At 36.6% G+C, this 20,796-nt stretch overlaps 1 protein-coding gene across 2 annotated transcripts in view; it reads right to left on the reverse strand.

Moving 5' to 3' along the window:
- Positions 1-1,750: 1,750 nt before the first annotated feature.
- Positions 1,751-20,796, reverse strand: part of IL1RAP (interleukin 1 receptor accessory protein) — a 145,303-nt gene continuing 126,257 nt past the window's right edge. Inside the window, exons 9-11 of one of the 2 annotated variants that reach the window (XM_010850699.1) lie at positions 13,743-13,886; positions 12,282-12,425; positions 1,751-2,469 (exon numbers count right to left, since the gene is read on the reverse strand). In XM_010850699.1, coding sequence (XP_010849001.1) covers positions 1,751-2,469; positions 12,282-12,425; positions 13,743-13,886 — 1,007 coding nt within the window. Of the gene's footprint in view, positions 2,470-6,269; positions 9,577-12,281; positions 12,426-13,742; positions 13,887-20,796 lie in introns of those variants that run through there. The other variant, XM_010850700.1, reaches the window with a different exon arrangement.

Raw genomic sequence — 20,796 nt, forward strand, 5'->3', positions numbered from 1 at the left:
TTAAAAACCAAGAAAGGCTGACATGCACTGGGCCATAGCTCATGAGGAGTCACGTTTGTGTGCTGAAGTGAGTGCTAATGTCTGGTACCACCTTTGCCTCCTTTTACTTTGCTCCTGTTCATAAGCAGTAGATTGTGCTTCTAATTTTCTTACAGTAAAACCACCATGCAGGGACCCTTTACCAGACTGGATGGAAGACACGCTATTTCCAGCTTTTTCTCCTTAATGGAGTGTTGGGTCAGTTCAGCCCTATTCTGAGTGTCTGGATGTCTTCAGTTTGGGGAGGGAGTAAATGTTTTCCATTATTTCCTTAGGGCCAGTCTGTGTTCTTCAGTCTCAATATCACCAGGGTTATTTGGATACCCATTCGACACATGCTTTTTGAGTGAATACTTTAGCTCTGAAATTACAAATTAGTGGCCCTTTGGGTGAATATGTGCTCATGTGTTTAGGTTGTTTCTTTTTTTTTTTAAGTTGTTTCATAATTGACAGATTACTTAAAAATCTGGACTTTGAGATTCATTTGAAAAATGACACTCTTTCAACACTGGGGCTTAATCATTGACAGGAATCAAATGAAACAGAGTGAAGGATGGCCCTTTTAAAAGAAATATATACTTCACCTCCAGGCTTAATTATCTCTATTTTCTCCCTGACTTGGAAATCAAATGCTATGTGCCTTTTATGATTGTATTAAAATATTTAAAGAGATATTTATCTCTATCTATGTCCATATACACATGAGTACTAGAGGAAGAACATTGTATTATACTTATATGTGGCCCTCTTTTCTCCTTTTTCTTACATTTTGACCCTTGTAGGCACTTGAATGACTATCCTCAGAATTCCAAATGAGAAGAAGGGATTGATGGACCAAACTCTACCCTAACCCCTAACCATACTGAATTTTTCAGCTGTCATTTCTAAAATTATAAGGATATTTTTGTATAGCTCTTCATTTCCTTTGAGACATTTTCTCATTCTCTTTTGGCCCTTTCCTAGATCATTCCTAGAAAGAAACTAAAGACACATCTCAGCTTTCCTAGTACCCAAACCAAATCTCAAATTCCTTAAAGAGAATAGTCTTCAGATATGAATGTAAAAGCCATAAAAAAGTAGAAGGGAAAAAGAGAGGTAAAAATTTGTTAGTACAAATGAAATCACATAAAAATATAACTTTATTGATGCTAACAACTTTAGGCAGTTTAGAGAACACTAGTTTACAGTGAGACAGAACACTATGTATCCCTGTGTGGGAGTACTTGGTTCTTCCTGGGAAAATGTTCTGTAGGTTTCCCATTGAGCCTGTTTCTACAGCTTCCACCAAAATTGAAACTGACTTCATTCCATGATGCTCCCTCGAGATGCACATACCCTGTTAAGTGTCATAGCCCAAGTACACCTGACTGACTTATAGTATGAGGTTGGTCAACAAACTCAAAGGAACCACTGAAATTCTTTGCTCTGTTTAAAACCATGGGGTAAGAGAGAGGATCAAACTTTAGGCAACTTGCACATACTGACCTTCTAGGGCCCAAGAAGAGTGTGCTCTTCTGAGACCATTAGAGGCAATAAATCTGGATTCAGGTCCTTCAGGTCTTTTGTCTCCTAGAAATAAATAGTTTTTAAAAATCAATAAAGGGGACACAACCTGATAGTCCATTAGATGATAAAAATGTCAATTATTCCCATAGGTTCATGACACATAATGGGCTGGTAGAAATAGCAGCCACCACCCACCACACAGTAATTATAGGATATAAAAGTCATTGTTATTGGATAAATCCGTGAAATGGTGAAGAGCAAGGGCTGAAATCTGGGGAGCAGGGGGTTCCAATCTGGTGCCATTTTGTATCCATTGAGTTTCTGACTCTTGGGGAACAGGCTTACAGAGGTGTGTCTCCCACTGGGGCTGGGTATGGATCTCTGCCCGGCTCTTGCTCCTAAGCTGACTCTCTCCTTCACAGTAGGTGACACAGCACCGGCAGGCTGCAGAGGGCTTCCCTCTGTGCTTGGACATCGTGTCTGGGCCCGGAGAAGCGCCTGCAGCTCTCCCTGAGCTCTGGAGTTCTGGGGGCTCTTTCAAACGACTTTTCCTCCTTTGAACGTGGTCCAGACTGATGTCAGACTGGGAAGAGCAGCTCTCATTCCAGCCAGAGCTGGCACTCAGACTTCTCAGTGGAAGAGCCAGTCTCAAGGCCTTCCAGAATTTAGAGCCAGAATGTTTAGACTTTTCTCCCTTCCAGCTCACAAAAGATACAGACTCCTTCAGCTGTAGGATGCTTGGGTGTGGCTGCTCAAGGGGACGATACTCAACCACAATGAGCTTGGTGGCAATGGAGTTCTGGCACATGACACCCAGTTTGAACTCTAGCATGCTGATGCTCTTTTCTGTCACATAATCTGGGCTCAGCACAACAATCATCCTCCGGCTCCTTTGAATGAAGTCAAAAACTGCTTCCACTGTATCTATAGGAAAATGAAAGATAGGACAATGCCTAGTGAAAACATACAAGTTTCAGTTCATTGTTGACAGTCTTAGGGAGGACAGGAAATGAACACTTGAGAATACAAGATCGAAGTGTTAAATAATCTACCCCAGTAAGGAATCTCATTTACACTATTCTTATTGTTGCAGTGTCTGCTACCTTCAAGGATGAGGAAGTAACCACCTCTAAAAGCAGCTAATTTCAGCTCTACTTGTAAATAATTTCTCGTTTTGAAAAGTTGTTTCCTTGTACTTTAGTGGTCTTAGATCTAACATTTTAAAATACTTTAAGTATTTCATAATTATTGTGATCTCATTGTATTTTTTTCCTCATCTCTAGATTAAATAACTTCATGAATTTTATATCTTATTCTCCATATGAATTGGTAACAAGTCTCTTCCCTTTTTTTTACTGATTTTTTTTCTTAATACAATTCAGTTTATTTATATATATATGTCACCTAAGAGTATTATCATGAACAGGACTGAACATAATGCTCCAGACACGGTCAGGGCATTACTAGCTCCTAGGATCCACACAGTTATAGCTCTTGATACTTAAAATTTTTGGACATATCAGAGAGTTCATAGTAGTGACTGTGATGTCAACCAAAATTCCCTTTCTTTTTCTCTGTATATCAAGAATTGGTCTGAATAACAATTAAAGAGGCAACAACAATGACAACAATAACTGGTAAAAATCAGCCAATTAGACTTCTCACCAAGCATTCAATTCCAATAGTTTTTGTGGTGAATTTGGGCAAAACCTAACAAAAGCTTCTTGAGATAAACTCCATGCTAAACTCATTGTGAGATTTAGGAGCTTAAACAGATTTTCTGAAGGAAATTCCAAACTTGTAAATTGCAGCTGTTGACAACTCTGAAAACACACGCTGTGAACAGACCACGAGATTGAGCACCTATGCTTTTCAGGCCAGGAGTGAAGCACTGAGGGAGAAACTTCTCAGTCTGTGAAGACAAGCTGAAAGTTTGCAGTGAATTGGATGATGAATTTGACAGAGAATGAAGGAGCTTTGCTCTCTACCATATTCTTTCTTTCCAACTGTTGAATTTAACATGAATTTGAAGGAAAACCAAAAGAGATGCTCAGTGTTTAAGAACTTGTGACTGGCTTTATCAAGAGCACAAAGTATTTTAGTGACTTTTTGCTTCAATCTTATCTTTTTGCCTCAATCACTTATCTTCAAAGCCTGTTTGTGTGTGTGTGTATCTGTGTGTCTTGGTAACTCCTTTTTCTTTCCTATCTTATTCAGAATCTTATGTTTCTACCTTTCATAAAACCGAGGATGCAAGTTTAGGAAGTCTACTGTTTCTCCTGTATCATGATGAATATGATATAACCCTAAGATAACATGGATAGTTTTTCAACAAAAGGAACTCGGGCACTCAAATTGCATGTGTGTAGCGAGGAGGTGTGTAACTGTGTGTATGGTTCATTTCTAAATAGTCACTTTAGGAAAATGTTTGTTCTGTCCAAAGGGGGTACCATTGTTGAAAATAAAACATTGTCTTAGACCCTCTAAAAAATTGTCTTTAAAACCTATGGGTTTTTTTTTTTTTTTAATTTGTTTTTAATTTTGGTAATCCACTTGAAAGTCGAGGATTTGCCTTTTAGAGAGGGTAATGCAAAAAAAATAAAATAAATAAATATGAATGGTGGAATTCCAGACATTGAGGAATAGATTAGAAGATAGTTTTCAGATAAGAGTTGGTCTATACTTCGGCCTCTTCATATAATACTTTGAAGGAAACCGCCTCCTTTGTGGCCTATATTAATATCTTCCATGCTGTTAAATTTCATATTTGGGGATGTTAATTATAATTTTTTTAATGATGACTATTATTTGGAGGGGGCATCTTAAATTAGGTTGTTTATTCTGTTTGGCTCAAAAAAAAAAAGAAGAAGAAAACCTGAGGTGTGGCTATAGATTGATAAGGCCAGTTTTTTTGTGTGTGGTAATAAATTGGGTTTGGAGTGACAGTTTCTGATCTAGAACTCTTCACTACTCTAGAATAATCTTGCCTATAAAAGTTACAATATCCTTGGTATTAACTTGGGAGTAGAAAGAAAACTAAAACAAAACTAGGACTGTAATTTTGTTCTTTAGCTGGATTATTGATATATGAGAGTGTATTAAACCTCTCTCTCTCTTAAAACTTGAAGTACAGATTTTAAAAAATGGGGGCATCTAATTTGAAAGACGAATCTGAATTCAAATACTGGTTTCTCCATTTATCTTAATAAAATAATCATTTATTTTAGTATCTTTAAAGTTGGAATTCATCTATCTATAAAATGCATATAATGAGAACACATTTGTAGGGTTGCTGGACAATTTATCAATACCTATAGGTCAATGTCTACTGCATGTTATGCTTCTAAATTAATCACCTTGATTAAATTATTATTATTCAATGTTTACTGAGCACAGTATTAAAATAAGGTATAGACTAATATTGATTCCAAATCAACCCCTAATGGGAACTTTAGAGGATTAACTTAAACTGTGGATTCAAAGTTTTAAAATTCTGTGTATTCAGTTTAAAATAAAAGTGGATAATATACTATTGGAATATTTAGTTAGCCCATTGCTAAGAATACTTCATATCCCTTGAGTAGAAACAGAGAAATAGATAAGTTGCTGAATGCGTCTCCTGTTGTATTTCATGGTTACTTGTGTCAAAGACCTAATAACCTCAGTTGTTGTTCACTCAGTTGTGTCCAGCTCTTTGCAACACAATGGAGTATAGTCTGCCAGCCTCCTCTGTCCATGAAATTTTCCAGGCAAAAATAGGCTGGAGTAGGTTGTCATTTCCTTCTCTAGGCAATCTTCCTGACCCAGGGATTGAACCTGCATCTCTTGCATTGGCAGGAGGATTCCTTACCTCTGCATCACGTGGGTGCTTATATCTCCAAAGACAGTGATATACATTATGTTCCAACTCTGTTTTAAAGTTGTTTCTTAAATGAGTAAGGATTGTTTTTTTTGTAACTTCCATGCATTGATCCTAAGTCTACTCTTTGGAGACTGGTTTGAAACAGGGAAATTTTTTGGAGGAAAATTTTTACTAAGCAAACCAGTTAAGTTATAGAGGCCCAATAAATATTCTTGGAATAAATAAGATTTATTTAAAAAAGCAAGAAAGCTCCATTTTACTATAGACTTAATATTAACTCAAAAGAAAATGTCTTTTCAAATATTTATCACTGATTTGTTTGAAATAGAAATGAATATTTGATTCAAATGATCACCTGTTAACTAAAGCCAAGGCATTGTTAGTTGATCTTTTTTAAGGCAACTGCTTTTGAGTTGAAAACCTATAAAAGGTAAGCTATTACTGTTAACTGTCCAAGTTTCAAGTTGAACAAAAAGAAATAGTGTGTCTCTATTTTAAAACTCTCTTCTTTCTCTCTGCCTTTCTTTATTCTCTCTTTGTCTCTATTCCTCATCTTTTCCTCCATCTCATCCTCTCCCTTTGCCTCTTTCTCTCCACATCCATTCACATGTGCACATGCACACACAGACACACACAGATGTCTGGTATAGTAGGTCAATCCATTGTGCTTAAGGAACTCTTTTACTCAGAGGTAAAGAAAATGTTGAGTTGAAGTTCCCAGTTTTTTTCAGATTTTTATCAGAAAGAGAAAACTAATGTCCCTTAAAACATTTCTTTTTCTAAGTGTATCATTCTTTTTATTCTCATTTCTTATACCCAAACATGAAAAATACATAAAACACATGCACAAAATAAAATTCAATGGTGAAAATAAATGGTTTATTTTTAAAATAAACAAATTTACAAATCAAATGGAAAATGGAAAATACAAACAATTATGGATAAAATAAAAAAGATAGTCTTAAAATATGAAAAACCTATGGAAAGAAAATAGATAATTAACAAGTGGAGTGAAACTTTTGTTCCCCAATACAATGGAGTACTTGTTTATTAGAATACTAGGGAATCATCCAAACTACATTGCAGAAAAAATTAAATTATTTTATAGGATTATGTAATTGGACACTCTATATATCATGTCTTTTTGTTTGTTTGTTTGTTTAATTGGGTGCAGAAGGTCTTTATACCATATATCTAAAACCTTTGAGATTTCTTTTTAAACATTGGATACTTTAGTTTTTAATATTAGAGAGTGATTTCTCCTTGCTCTCCAATGTATGTTTCTCCTTCTCTCTCAAATATTCTGTACTGGGCATCTTCTGGATCATAAAACAAACAAACAAAAAAGAACTCTTGAAACAAAATTGTCTTAGGATGAGATATCATTTTGATTTGAGTTGCTTTAGATTTTTAGCATTTGAAAACGTTCAGTAGCAAATACAGTAATGTAAATAGAACAAAAGTTATCTAGAAGTTTCTAGGGGTACCAAACATCATTTAGCATAAATATGAAATCCAAAAGTGCAAAAAGATGCTGCATTGGCAAGAGAATGGCCCCTTGATAATGGGGCTGTCCCTCATCTACCTAAAGCTCATTCTTGAATTGAAATTCAAATCTTATCTGGGGTCAGTTCTCCTCTGGTCTTGTGATGAAAGGGTTAATAGAAGGAGTAGTTGTGCTTTGTAATGATGAAAAGCATTAACAAAGCTAAAAACATTAGATCCAAGATGACCCCCATACCATAGTTTTATAGTCAATGATTCATGAAGCTTTTGTTTTATTTAAAATAAAAACTCCTGCATAGAAAAATGATTTCTTAAATAGACTTTAGTAATCAGAAGGACACAAATATAGGAGATAAGTTTAGAATAGTTTATCAACATTCACACTACTAAGATAAGAATTTCCTTAAATTATGAATTATTATTTTTCATAGGACACCCAGGCTCATTTATAGGTATTTTTCTTTTCTTTTCCTTTCTTACTTAAAAGTCCAATAGAGATTTATCTCTCCAAGAGTTGAGCACTAAGATTAACATAATTTCTAAGTATGTGTGCTCAGAATATAGTAGATGGTCAATTAATGCTAGAGGGCAGGCTAGTGCTTAGCAGTGACCATGGAAGCTCTGTGCAAAACAGACCCCACTGCACCCAGATCAACTGTGGCAGTAGTAAGTTATTGTTACTAATTTAGGGAGGGCAGAAGTTAACAACAACTACTCTGGGAGCTGTAAATTCACAAATATTATTAATGTGCAGAAAACAGTGACATAAAAATATTACAGTAAAAAACATAATTTAAAAACTGGATAAGAGTTCCAGTACTTTGTAATATTGTGCCAATGGCTATTTAAAGTCATATGTGGATATATATACATATATGTGTGTGTAGTGTGTGTGTATATATATATAATTCATGTATGTATGTGTGTGTATATGTAATTCATGTGTATATATGCAATATATATATATAATTTTGTGTGTATATACATATATATTTTTTAAAAATCTATATGTAACATAGATATTCACCACTCTGTAAACCCTGGACTTAGTTTTTACTTTTCCAAGTCTTAAGAACAGTAAAGTTTTACTTATACAAACTAAAACATGTTTAGTTGACAGTGACTTTTCAGTCTAACTTGTTTGAAGTGAGTGTTATTAACTTATCAGTGAATCAAATATGAAAACTACTCAGGGTCCAGTTAATACTTTTAGAGTATTAATGCTAAAAGCACTCTCAAGGTCCCTAAGTCTAACTTTAACACTTTACAACGGGGAGACAGAAACAAGTAGAGAAATTATTTTCCTAATATTCACATTAGCAAAGCTAAGATTAAAAGACAAATGGACAAACACCCTGTTCTGTGCTTTTCTTATAAGACAGATAATGCCCTTGAAAGCTTTTTGCTCTTCTTTTACTCAATATTAGCACCAGTAAGAGAAGCTTCCTCTCCAATGAATCATGTGCGGAGCCACCTGCATGCTCTGAATGACTGACCCAAAATGCAGGAGGTAGGGAGATGGAGTGATGGATATGGGTCAACCTACAGATAATTGGCAGTTTACTGTAATAAAATATTATTTCATAGTTTTCAAGCTGACAAATATGATACCAACTACCTGAGATAGAGTGCATGGGGTGGTGGGGGGAGATGACAGGACACAATGTGGGAAAGCCCTTTAAGCCAATCATAAGGAACGTTTACAGTCACCCTGCTTTATAACATCATAAATGGTGTTGGTCTTGCTGTGAGAGTGTCTAGTATAGTAGGATGAGCAAAAGAGTTAATTTTCCTTAGCAAAGATAACTTTAGGCCCTGATTGTCTTTTAAGGGATGAATAAAAAGAAAAGAAAATTATACTTGAAACTCTTAAGTATTAACAAGGTCATTACCTTGTTAACAGATGACTCATCTATAAGGGTTCTTTAAATCAATAACAAAGGCTTCCTCATAATATTAAGATTATTCCAAAAAAAAGAGAGAGAGTGAGAGTGAATGAATAGATATGAACAGGAACAGGAATGGAGGATGCAGAAGGGAATTTTGCATCACCAATTCTTGCAAAAAATGGAGTGACCTCAGGCACTGGCAACCAGTGGTGGCACGATCATTCTAAGCCTTGGTATTGCCTGAGGAAGCAGAACAGCTCTTCTACAGTAACCCTGAATTTATCTCTATGGGGAGGCTTCCACAGAATTTGTTTCTGTCCATGAACAACACACTGGGAATAAAGCAGGGGAATCCTTCTTTCTTGGAGTATTGCTGGATCTTTTCATCCATCATTCACTGGCTCTTTCATACATTTTTCAAGGATGAATAAGTGAGACCCTGCTCGCAACTTCTAGACCACCTGGGGCTTTTCTTCACTGGCATGGCCACCTGCAGCTGCTTCCAGAACCTGCCCTGTGGATACTTGGATTTCTCCCCTTTCCATTTAATGACCGTGAGCACCGTCTTAGCCCTCTTCAACTCTTTCACCTTCGTTTCCTTCACAGCTTTGTACTGCACTAAAATGACGTTGATGCTGCCTCGAGAGGCCATGTTTTCTAGGCCAGCCTTGAGCTCCAGGAGGGCTTGGGTTCCCTGGAGCACGTAGTTGGGGCTTAGGACAACCAGGAGGCGTCTGCTTTTCTGAATGAAGCTCAAGGTCTCATCTGTGACAACTGGGAAAGAAAACACCATGGGCATTAGCGATGGCCAAGAACTCCCTCAAAGTATGGGGCTTGAGGAGCAAGTGAAAAGAAATTAGCATAATAGTTTGAGAATTGGGGTGAAACTTTGATTAACAACATTTAATCCTTAGACCAATTGCTCTCTTCAGAAAATGTCCCTCTCTTCAGGGAGAATAGAAACTGAATGCACATATTCCAACCCTGAAGGAATTCCAAACAAGCATAAAGCCAAAATGTATTCCTATGACCTTGGTCTTCAGAAGCATCATTTGGGACATGAAGAATGTGTGGGTAGTACTGAAATCAATTTCTTCAAACTGTGTGGTATATTTTGGCCCAGCAAAATCAGGTCTTGAGCCCTTTCTCCCCAAAGATACCCATGTATTAACTCTCTACTGCCTGTGAGTATTAAAAAAAATACATTATAGTGCTAAATCATAGAAATTCCCTTTTCACTAACACAGAACAGCAAGAGTAAAACACTTATTTTTTGGTAGTCCCTCTCTACTGTCAGGCACCTCCCAGACACACACTATTCTATATCACTGGAATAGAACTTAAGAAAATCTAGCCAGTTGAATGGTATTTTGACTGGAATCACATTCTCAGCTCAGCTTTCTATTCTGCTCTGCTCTGGAGTCTAAATTAGTCCCTGAATCTTTCTCCTTAAACTCCTATCATTACTAAGAAGCCATGTGTTTCAGCAGCTGCTAGCTGATGCGTGTGCCTTCACTGGCAAGCAAATGGTTTCTTCAGGTCGAAAAAGAAGCAGCAGCAGGGGAAAATGGAAATGCTGTATAATTTTATTCTGTTGTCAAGGGTTCTGATTAGTTCCTGTCACTAAATTCTTGGGAATAATCCATCTCCTCGAGGTTGCTTATCAAGGACTGAATAATCCTTTTCCTGGGGTTCAGATGGAAGGCAACTCCAGGGAACGCACCAGTGTTGTGCAAAGCCATCTCAAGGTTTACCATACTCCCCACTCCCCCGAGCAGTCATTTTGCCCTTTAATCTTCACAGGTACAGAGGCAATGGGGAGAGAGTTGAAATTAAAATAGCATGTGCAGCCTAGAGGAAAATCCAGGAATAAGTAATTGTCCACTCCAAGCACTGTTGCTGATTGACTGTGTGTAAGCAGGGAAAGAGACCTAGAGAGAAAGAGGACTGAGTAAAAGCAGCAGGGAGAATGCAAAAGACCACAAAAATCAGTCATCAAAAGCAAAATGCAAGAGTAATTATAAAGAACTTGAATTCTTCAAAGAACTATCAATCCCTGCTGGAGTCTTACATTGTTGTTATACTGTGTATCTTCACATAACTGTTCAGACAGTAGTAAATATCAGTTGAATGACTTATGGATGAATAATTAGATGAATAAATTATTTAAGATTTTAAGCTTCAAAATGAGTGGGATTTGTCCTTTATCTGTATAGTCAAGTCAGCATTTTCTGGCAAAATTATGCTGAAAGAGATATCTCCTACAGAAGGGAAGCATGATGGACTTTCGGATGATGATTTTGGACATAAAGTGATCCCACTAATTCAAAATAAGCATAAAAATTAATGTCTATTCTCTCTCTCAAATTATCAGTATAACTAAGAAATATACCAAGTGATTAATGTAAACAGGATTTAGGGGAAGAAAATAAATTAGTTTGTTGTAAAGATTAGAGATATTAATGCATTTTAACAGTACAGAGTTTAACAGTGGGTTTATGAGTGCTGTTATGCATTTACAAAAGAGACTTGAATGTAGCATCACTTTATGTGTTACTGTCTGGATCTGAAAATTAGAGGTACATTTTATTTTAAATCATTCAGCATTTCAATCTTTTTATACCTATTAGGATATACTGGCCTTCGTAAAATGTTAAACTCATTTCAAATGTGTAATTTGATATGAAGGAAGAAAAGACACAAGGAAAGAGGAGATTTGAGCAGCATTGGTTTGCGAGAAAATAAGAATGAAAAAAAGGAAGGAAAATATTCTAATTACTATCAGTAAGTAATATAATGGAGGATTCCATGCACTTTCTTCTGCACCTCACTTTTTGCAAAATCGAGTAAATCTCATCTGTATATAAATGTTTTAAACTCACTTTTTATGAAAAAATTCTAGGCAAATTAGTTAAACCTTCTAAAAATCTAAATGCGAGTAAACAAAATGTGTAAAGCTATGGCTCTTAGCAGAGCTCCAATACACTCTGCATCTGCACTTTTCTGACATTGTTTTTAAAGCTTACTGGGGAAATATTTTAAAACCATAAACTGCACTTGAATAATCTACATCTTACAATGTAGAATTATTCCTGTTGTTGTTGTTTAGTTGCTAAGTCATGTCTGATTCTTTGTGACCCATGGACTGTACCCTGCCAAGATCCTTTGTCCATGGGACTTCTCAGGTAAGAATACTGGAGTGGATTGGCATTCCTTACCTATGGCATCTTTCCAAGCCAGGGATAGAACCCACATCTCCTGTGTTTCCTGCGTTGGCAGGCCGATTCTTTACCACTGAGACATCTGGGAAGACCATATTTATTCCTAGAGAGTCTCTATCTATTACAAAATGAATTGGACATTTAAATGTCCAAAGATGTCAACATAGAACTGTGCCATGACTCTTACGTGTGACCTGAAGCTTCAGGTCTACTCTGCCTTTCAGTGTAGCATCACCTGTACCCATCTGAAATACCTACTTCCCCCAGGCAGACTGTCTCGATCAAAGATGCACAGCTTGTATCCAAATTCATTCTCCAAGACTCCACGGAGGGTCAGTAATACAAATTCTTCTTCTTCAGCATTCCTTGCATAGGATACATAAATATCATATTCCTTTCCATCTAGCAAAAATTTCATAAAAGACACAAAACACAGATCCAATATAAATTAGGAAAGTTTCTCAATAGTACTGTATTTTTTCTTAAATCAAACTTTTGGATATTAGACATTTTCATTTTTTACACATGTGAATTAGCTGACAGATTTCAGTGTGATTCCCCACCTGTGACAGGTCTCCAGGCAAAATGACTATTTTAAGGTGTAATTGCAAATTTTATCTGATGTGTCTTCTACTCTCATCTCACTGAGTTCAGATTTTATAGTGGAGAATGAGTGAGGTTTGGCTCATTCAACTATGAACTTATGGAATCAGGAAGCAAATAGTTACTCAGTCATAGACGCTGGCAAAAATACCATGCAGAACATTTCTAATTCCTGCCCTCGTATGTCACTCACTAATATATAAGAATAATAAATTGAGCAAAACCTTGAGAAATGTCTAAATCATGTATACCTGAAAATACCTACAATTAAAATATGCTTAGATTTGATGAACCAATTTTTCTCCCAGTTGCCTAATTATAAAAATCATCTCTTGTTAAAAATACAGGTGCCTGTCTCTTCTACAAGCCACTCAATGAGACTTTATGGGATGGGTATTAGAATTGGTAATTAAATGTTTCATTCTTGTCACCTGGCATAGAGGCACTAAAACAGTGTTTCTTAAACTATAATGTGTACACGAATCATTTTGGGATACGGTTGAAATGTAGATGCTGATTCATAATAGGGGCTAGCCTTTAGATGCTCCTTTTAGTAAGCTCCCATGTGATTCTTCTGGTACACAGATAACCTGTGAGTACAAAGTGTGGACATGCACTCTCTAGTACAATAACCACAATCCACAAGTGGCTATTAAGTACTTGAAATGTATTTGGTCTGAATGGAGCTATGCTGCAAGTGTAAAACACAATACATGCTGAACTTTGAAGATTTTTTAGTACCAAAAGTAAGACTAAAATATCTCATTAACATAATATTAAATTACAAGCTAAAATGATAGTCTTTTGAATATATTAGATAACATAATTATTAAAATTATTTTCACTTTTATTTTCTTTTTCCTTATGTGACCACTAGAACAATATTAAATTACATATGTGGTTCATATTGTATTTCTATTTGGATACTGCCAATCTAGACTAAATCATATATTGACCCAAGAAATCAGAATAATATGCATTAGAAAGATTTTCAATAGTAAGGGCTAAAACCAAAGTTAGTCTGATTATATCTTCCAATTAATCCAGGTTTTATCAAGCCAATATGTTTTCTCAAGATGGCAGTTGGGAGATATACATGAAATTTTCATTACTCACCTAAAATGGTTTCATCTGTTCCAAAATGAGCCCGGTAAAATAAGACCATCTCCAGCCAGTAAACATGGTAAATAACAATGAGAATCACCACCAGGAGGACTGTGGCTCCAAAGCCACATGCCAGTTCCACTGTGTACCTTGGAGCTATCATTGGAGAGACCAACAAAGAAACAAACTGATTTGTGCACAATAGTCATGGTGACCCATCGTTCTGCAAATAGCTGGTTAAACCAAGCAGCTGAGTCATGAACCTGACCTATATGTGTGAACAAGCAGAGATCACATGGTGGAGATTAAGCTCTATGTTCTAATACCAGATTGTGACCTATTTATCTTTTTGTTTCCAGAAACTGACATAGAAGGTGCTTTTAAATAATTATATGATTTGAATACACTTCGATGATAATACAAATTAAAATAGATCTTATTGGGAACAACTTAAAAGGTCATCCAATCTGACTCACAAACTGACAACTAAATCTTCTCAAAAATATTTTTGGAAAGCGTAACTCCATCCTATGTCCAGCTCTTACTAGACCAGCTGATGACACTTGTAGAACTTTAACTGTTGGAGCAGCTAACTGAGCAAAAATTTTAATGTGTTTATACCAGTCTTAGTTTCATCCTCTTGTCCAGGGCCATACGGAAGAAATTTAATTCCTTTTTCTTTATATTTGGCAATAAGCCTCAACAATTTTATTATCATTGAACAGAAAATGAGGATATCCACCTAATGCTGAGTATGCTTGGCTCTGAAAGTATCTCTCAGGTGTACAGTTCTAGGATACACATTCTATAAGACTTCTTCCACTTTGCTTCTTTGCTTCTCCACTCTTTCTCATTCATTATTAAACTGTACATTGTTATAGTCATCTAGGAAGAGACTACGTCTTCTTTATCCATCCTATCTTGAGAACTCTGGGAACTGAATGAACATTTCTGGATATAACGTTACAGACTTCTTTTTTTTTTTTTTACATTACAGACTTCTAAGTAGTGTTATTTAAAATAAGTCTAGTACTATGTGATGTTTAAAATAAGTTTGAAAGTGAAAGTCACTCAGTCGTGTCCGACTCTACTAGAGTGGGTACTCTTTTCCTTCTGCAGGGAATATTCCCAACTCAGGGATCAAACCCAGGTCTCCCACATTGCAGGCAGATTCTTTACCAGCTGAACCACAAGGAAAGCCCAATACTGGAGTGGGTAGCCTATCCTTTCTGCAGGAGATCTTCCTGACCCAGGAAATGAACCTGGGCCTCCTGCATCGCAGGTGGATTCTTTACCAACTGAGTTATCAGGGAAGCCCCAAAGTAAGTCTAGTACTATACTATGTATTTGTAACTTCATGTGGCTGCTTTATTAGCTTTACTAGTGAAACTTAAGAGTTTGAGATTGAACAAAATATTTCTGGATCTGAAACAGAAGTGGCTTAAATTATGTATTAGTTGATTTGACAATTACTTATTGACATCTACCATTTGCTAGAAGCTGTTGAGGTTATAATAGTAGATAAAACAGGAAGGGTCTCTGCCCTCTTAGGGCTAAGGTTCTAATGCAGGGAAGTAAATAAGGAAATAAATAAGACAGTTACTATTAGAGAGTGATCCATGCTATGAAAGAAGTAAACCAGGGTAATATGAGGGAGGTAACTGAGGGGAGGCATTGGGGTAGGAGAGGTATATTAGGTAGATGTGAGAAAAAGCCTTTTTAAACACCTGAACATTGTGTGTATTAAGTGTTTGCTGGGACAAGGTACAGAAAAGTGTTCTTCAACCTGGAACTGTTATCAAGCCTTCCTGACTTCAAAGTTCAGAGATCTTTGCACAACACTACCATGAAGTTCAATTATTGATCATACCAGTGAAAAATCCCTTTTAAAACAGGTAGCTATTCTAAGCGGAGAATGCAGTGGCATCCCACGCCAGTACTCTTGCCTGGAAAATCCCATGGATAGAGGAGCCTGGTAGGCTGCAGTCCACGGGGTCGCTAAGAGTCGGACACGACTGAGCTACTTCACTTTCACTTTTCCCTTTCATGCACTGGAGAAGGAAATGGCAACCCACTCCAGTGTTCTTGCCTGGAGAATCCCAGGGACGGGGGAGCCTGGTGGGCTGCCGTCTATGGGGTCGCACAGCGTCAGACACGACTGAAGTGACTTAGCAGTAGTAGCAGCTATTCTAAAGGGAAAATGGTGAGTAGCCTAGAGCAAAATCTGAAATTCTCTAATTAAAAGGAAAAATCATTGAGTTTTGCATTTATTATCCTAAACTCAGGGTACTAATCCTGCTACAGATATAGCCTGGGAGTCAGCTGTACAGAATTACCATGTACTCTAATACTCATGATTTCCAGGTGGCACAGTGGTAAAGAATCTTCCTCTCAAATGCAGGAGACCCGGGTTCAATCGATCCCTGGGTCTGGAAGATTCCCAGAAGTAGAATATGGCAACCCACTCCAGTATTCTTGCCTGGATAATCCCATGGACAGAGGAGCCTGGCGGGCTACAGTCCATGGGGTTGCAAAGAGTCAGATACAACTAAGCGACTGAGCATGCATGCACACAGGCTTGTACTCAACCCATGAACAACAGTGCTTTAAAATAAGATAATAAATGCCATAAAGCTATGTCAGTGCATTTGAGAATTTATTAAGATCAGTTTGAGTAGCTGGCATGAAAATTGCTGTGTCCTTGGTATTTCTGAGTACATGTTATGTTAACGACACACTGGGCTAATTCCCACTGTCATCTTCATTATTTGCTCAGCTATTTTGGCTCTCTTTGGATGGACATTTCACAATAAGAAAAAATGAAAAAAGGTCAGCGGATCCACTTACCTGAAATGGATTTTTCTTAAAAAATATCAATAGTTACCTTGTTTAGTGATCAAGATATCAATTACACTCACGGCTTTCCCTCTGCCACATTCATTTTACTACTGCTGTTTTATTTCTACTAGAGCTTTTTAATTTTGTGTCATACAATTACATGTGTCATATTTACAGACTGCATTTTGTTCGGCCACCTTGATGATTTCAAGAAGTTCCTTATGCTATTTAACAATTGAACTCAAGATAAATAATCCACAAGCCTGATTTTCTAAATGGTTTGAGTCACATTTAGGAAATGCTCTAAAAAGCTTTCAAATATAGCTTTGCTGGTTTGTTTGAAAGGCTGATCCTTAGTCCACATTTTCTGTCTGCCCCACCTCAAGTCTCTGATGTTTATGGATAAAGATTTTACTCTGATGCAATCCCAGACCAAAGGGTTTCCAGTCAAAGGGGTGATATAACTGACCAAACTGGACTCCTAAACTACTTCTATCTTTGTTCTCACTGATAATCTAAACAGGATGGAGACAAATTTAGTGACTTGCTCTACTGTTTCTTTCTGAATCAGAATTCCCTCTATCCTTTTTCCAGAGCCCAAATTTCCAGCTAACTACCCTTGGTTAAGCCAGTACAATAGCTCCGGTCAAGCTATCAGTCTACAATCTTGTTTCTCCTTGAAAACTTAAATTTATCTCCTTCATATTCATTATCATAGTAGGGGCCTAGTTATCCATTGAATCTCCCAACCAAATACCAGCTGCTTGAATTTTCAAGTATTCCCTGCCACAGAATATTTGTCTATTCTTTGCTAAATTGTTGGGACTACTTGACAATTTTTGGTACTACAGTAATAGTCACTTGCCTGAATAACAAAGAGAATGTGTGTATGTGCATGCATGTGCTAAGTCCCTTTAATTGTGTCCGACTCTTTGCGACCCTATGGGCTGTAGCCCAGCAGGCTCCTCTGTCCATGGGATTCTCCAGGCAAGAATACTGGAGTGGATTGCCACGCCCTTCTCCAGGGGATCTTCCCGACCCAGGAATCGAACTGAAGTCTCTTATATCTCTTGCATTGGCAGTCAGGTTCTTTACCCCTAGTGTCACCTGATAGTAAATCAAAGATTTATGACTGAATTAACCTTCAGACCTTATTTGTTTGGCTATTTTAGTTCAAACTTGTGCATTTTGAAAATCAGCTTCTGGTCTTAGAGAAGTGACAGGGGCAGCCTTCTCTCCATAACATGTAAAATATTATGATGATTTAGGGGTATGCAAAGATTTCTTTTTTTTTTTTTTTCAAAGATTTCTTAGAACAAAGAAAACAATAACCATTAAAGAAAACATCAATAAATTACATCTCATCACTAAAATGTACCACTGAAGAAAGGAACTGGCAAGATACAGAGTGGGAGAAAGTATTTGCAAAATATCTATCCAATAAGGAACTGGTACCTAGGGTAGAAAAGAGAATTGCTCAGATCTGATAATGAAAATACAAACAACCTAGTTATAAAATGGACAAGGTATTTGAACACTTATAACACAAAAGAAGACCAATGACTAACAAGCATATGAAAAGGTGCTCAGTATCTTAATCATCAGTGAGACAAAAACTACAAAATGAGGTACCACCACACACTCACTAAAATGGCTAAAACTAAGATTGTTGTTTGCTGTTGTTTTAGTCACTAAGTCATGTTTGACTCTGTGACTCCATGGACTGTAACCTGACAGGCCCCTCTGTCCATGGGATTTCCCAGGCAAGAATACTGCAGTGGGTTGTCATTCTTTCTCCTGGGGCCCCTCTTGACCCAGAATTGAACCCATGACTCCTTCATTGGCAAGTGGATTCTTTACCGCTGAGCGCCAGGGAAGCCCAAAACTAAAGAGTAACAACACTGAATGACAAAGATGTGAATACACGGTTTCAGTGAGAGGGGAGAACGATACTACCACTTGGGAAGAAAGCTCTGAGAGTTTCTGATAAAACTAAGCTGGTAATTCTACTCATAGGTACTCACATCAGAGAAGTAAAAATAAAAGTCTATAAAGAGGCTTGGATAAGAATGTTAACAGAAGTTCTTCAAAACTGTGAACAACCCAGATGACCTCCACCCAGATAAAGAATAACTAAGCTGCAATAAATTCTTTAAAAAACAAAACAAAAAAACCACCACCAACAAAAAACACTATTTGGCAAACAAAAGCAACCAACATACAACAGCGTGACTATTAAGATTATTTTCTGAGTGAAAGAAGCTTTATAAAAAAGTGCATTCTGTATAGGTCTAGGTATATAAAGTTCTAGAAGAGGAAAAAAATAGTACATTCTGATAAGGAAAATCAGAACAGTTGCTTTGACAGTGGTGGAGAAGGTAGGAGTAGCAGGATTGATTGATAAGGGGAAGGAGTGGGAGGTTACTGTCTATGGTGATGATAATATTCTATATTTGATTTTAAGTTACACCATAAATATATACACATTTCTCAAATATTATCAGAGTTCACATAAATGTGATTTGTAATTTGTCACTGTATACAAACTTTACCTAAAAAAAAACCTAAAAGAACTATAAATAAATATTAAAATTTGGATAATACAAGATGCTTAAATGTTTAGGTGATAACTTTTACTCATGTCTGTAACTACTTTAAAGGTATAAAAAATAAGATATATTAATGTATGCATAGCAGAATGGATTGATGGGTATATGTGATAAAGCAAAGATACCAAAATGATAGAATCTATACAGGTTATATAAATGTTCACTGTATAGTTCTTTCAACTTTTCTACGTATCTGAAAACTGTCAATAAAGTATCAAAATATAAAAATTAAGATGAAATAAACCTGCAGATTAAAACAAAGCTGAGAGAATTTGTCACCAGCAGATGTATGCCACTAGAAATATTAAGTGCTTTTCCAGCTAAAATGTTACCAAGAATGAATAGTGCCAGAAATGGAAAATATGCAAATAAAAAATTAATTTTTTCTCAGTTCTTAATGTATTTAAAGAATACTTTTTTAAAGCAAAAATAATAGCAATGTATTGTGGCATTTAAATGCAAATTGAAATGCATTGTAACAATAAAACAAAGATAGGAGAGAAAAAAATAGAACTTTACAATTTTAAGATTCTTATAAAATATGTAAAGTGAATAATTCAAGGTAGATTGTAATAAGTTCAAGATAAATATTGTAAATACTATAGAAAAAAATTTTTTAAATAACACGGAATTACTCAATATACCAGCAAATTTGGAAAACTCAGCAGTGGCCACAGGACTGGAAAAGGTCAGTTTTCATTCCAATCCCAAAGAATGCTCAAACTACCACACAGTTTCATTCATCTCACATGCTAGTAAAGTAATGCTCAAAATTCTCCAAGCCAGGCTTTAGCAATACAAGAACCGTGAACTTCCAGATGTTCAAGCTGGTTTTAGAAAAGGCAGAGGAAGAGATTAAATTGCCAACATCTGCTGGATCATGGAAAAAGCAAGAGAGTTCCAGAAAAACATCTATTTCTGCTTTATTGACTATGCCAAAGCCTTTGACTGTGTGCATCACAATAAACTGTGGAATATTCTGAAAGAGATGGGAATACCAGACCACCTGATCTGCCTCTTGAGAAACCTATATGCAGGTCAGGAAGCAGCAGTTAGAACTGGACATGGAAAAACTGCTGTATATTGTCACCCTGCTTATTTAACTTATATGCAGAGTACATCATGAGAAACTCTGGGCTGGAAGAAGTACAAGCTGGAATCAAGATTGCAGGGAGAAATATCAATAACCTCAGATATGCAGATGACAGCACCCTTACGGCGGAACATGAAGAGGGACTAAAAAGCCTCTTGATGAAAGTGAAAGTGGAGAGTGAAAAAGTTGGCTTAAAGCTCAACATTCAGAAAACGATGATCATGGCATCCGGTCCCATCACTTCATGGCAAATAGATGGGGAAACAGCAGAAACAGTGTCAGCCTTTATTTTGGGGGGTTCCAAAATCACTGCAGATGGTGATTGCAGCCAGGAAATTAAAAGACGCTTACACCTTGGAAGGAAAGTTATGATCAACCTAGATAGTATATTGAAAAGCAGAAATATTACTTTGCCAACAAAGGTCCATCTAGTCAAGGCTATGGTTTTTCCAGTGGTCATGTATGGATGTGAGAGTTGGACTGTGAAGAAAGCTGAGCACTGAAGAATTGATGCTTTTGAACTGTA

The sequence above is a fragment of the Bison bison genome, unplaced genomic scaffold (genome assembly GCF_000754665.1).
Source record: "Bison bison bison isolate TAMUID 2011002044 unplaced genomic scaffold, Bison_UMD1.0 scf7180017864294, whole genome shotgun sequence".
NCBI lineage: Eukaryota > Metazoa > Chordata > Mammalia > Artiodactyla > Bovidae > Bison > Bison bison.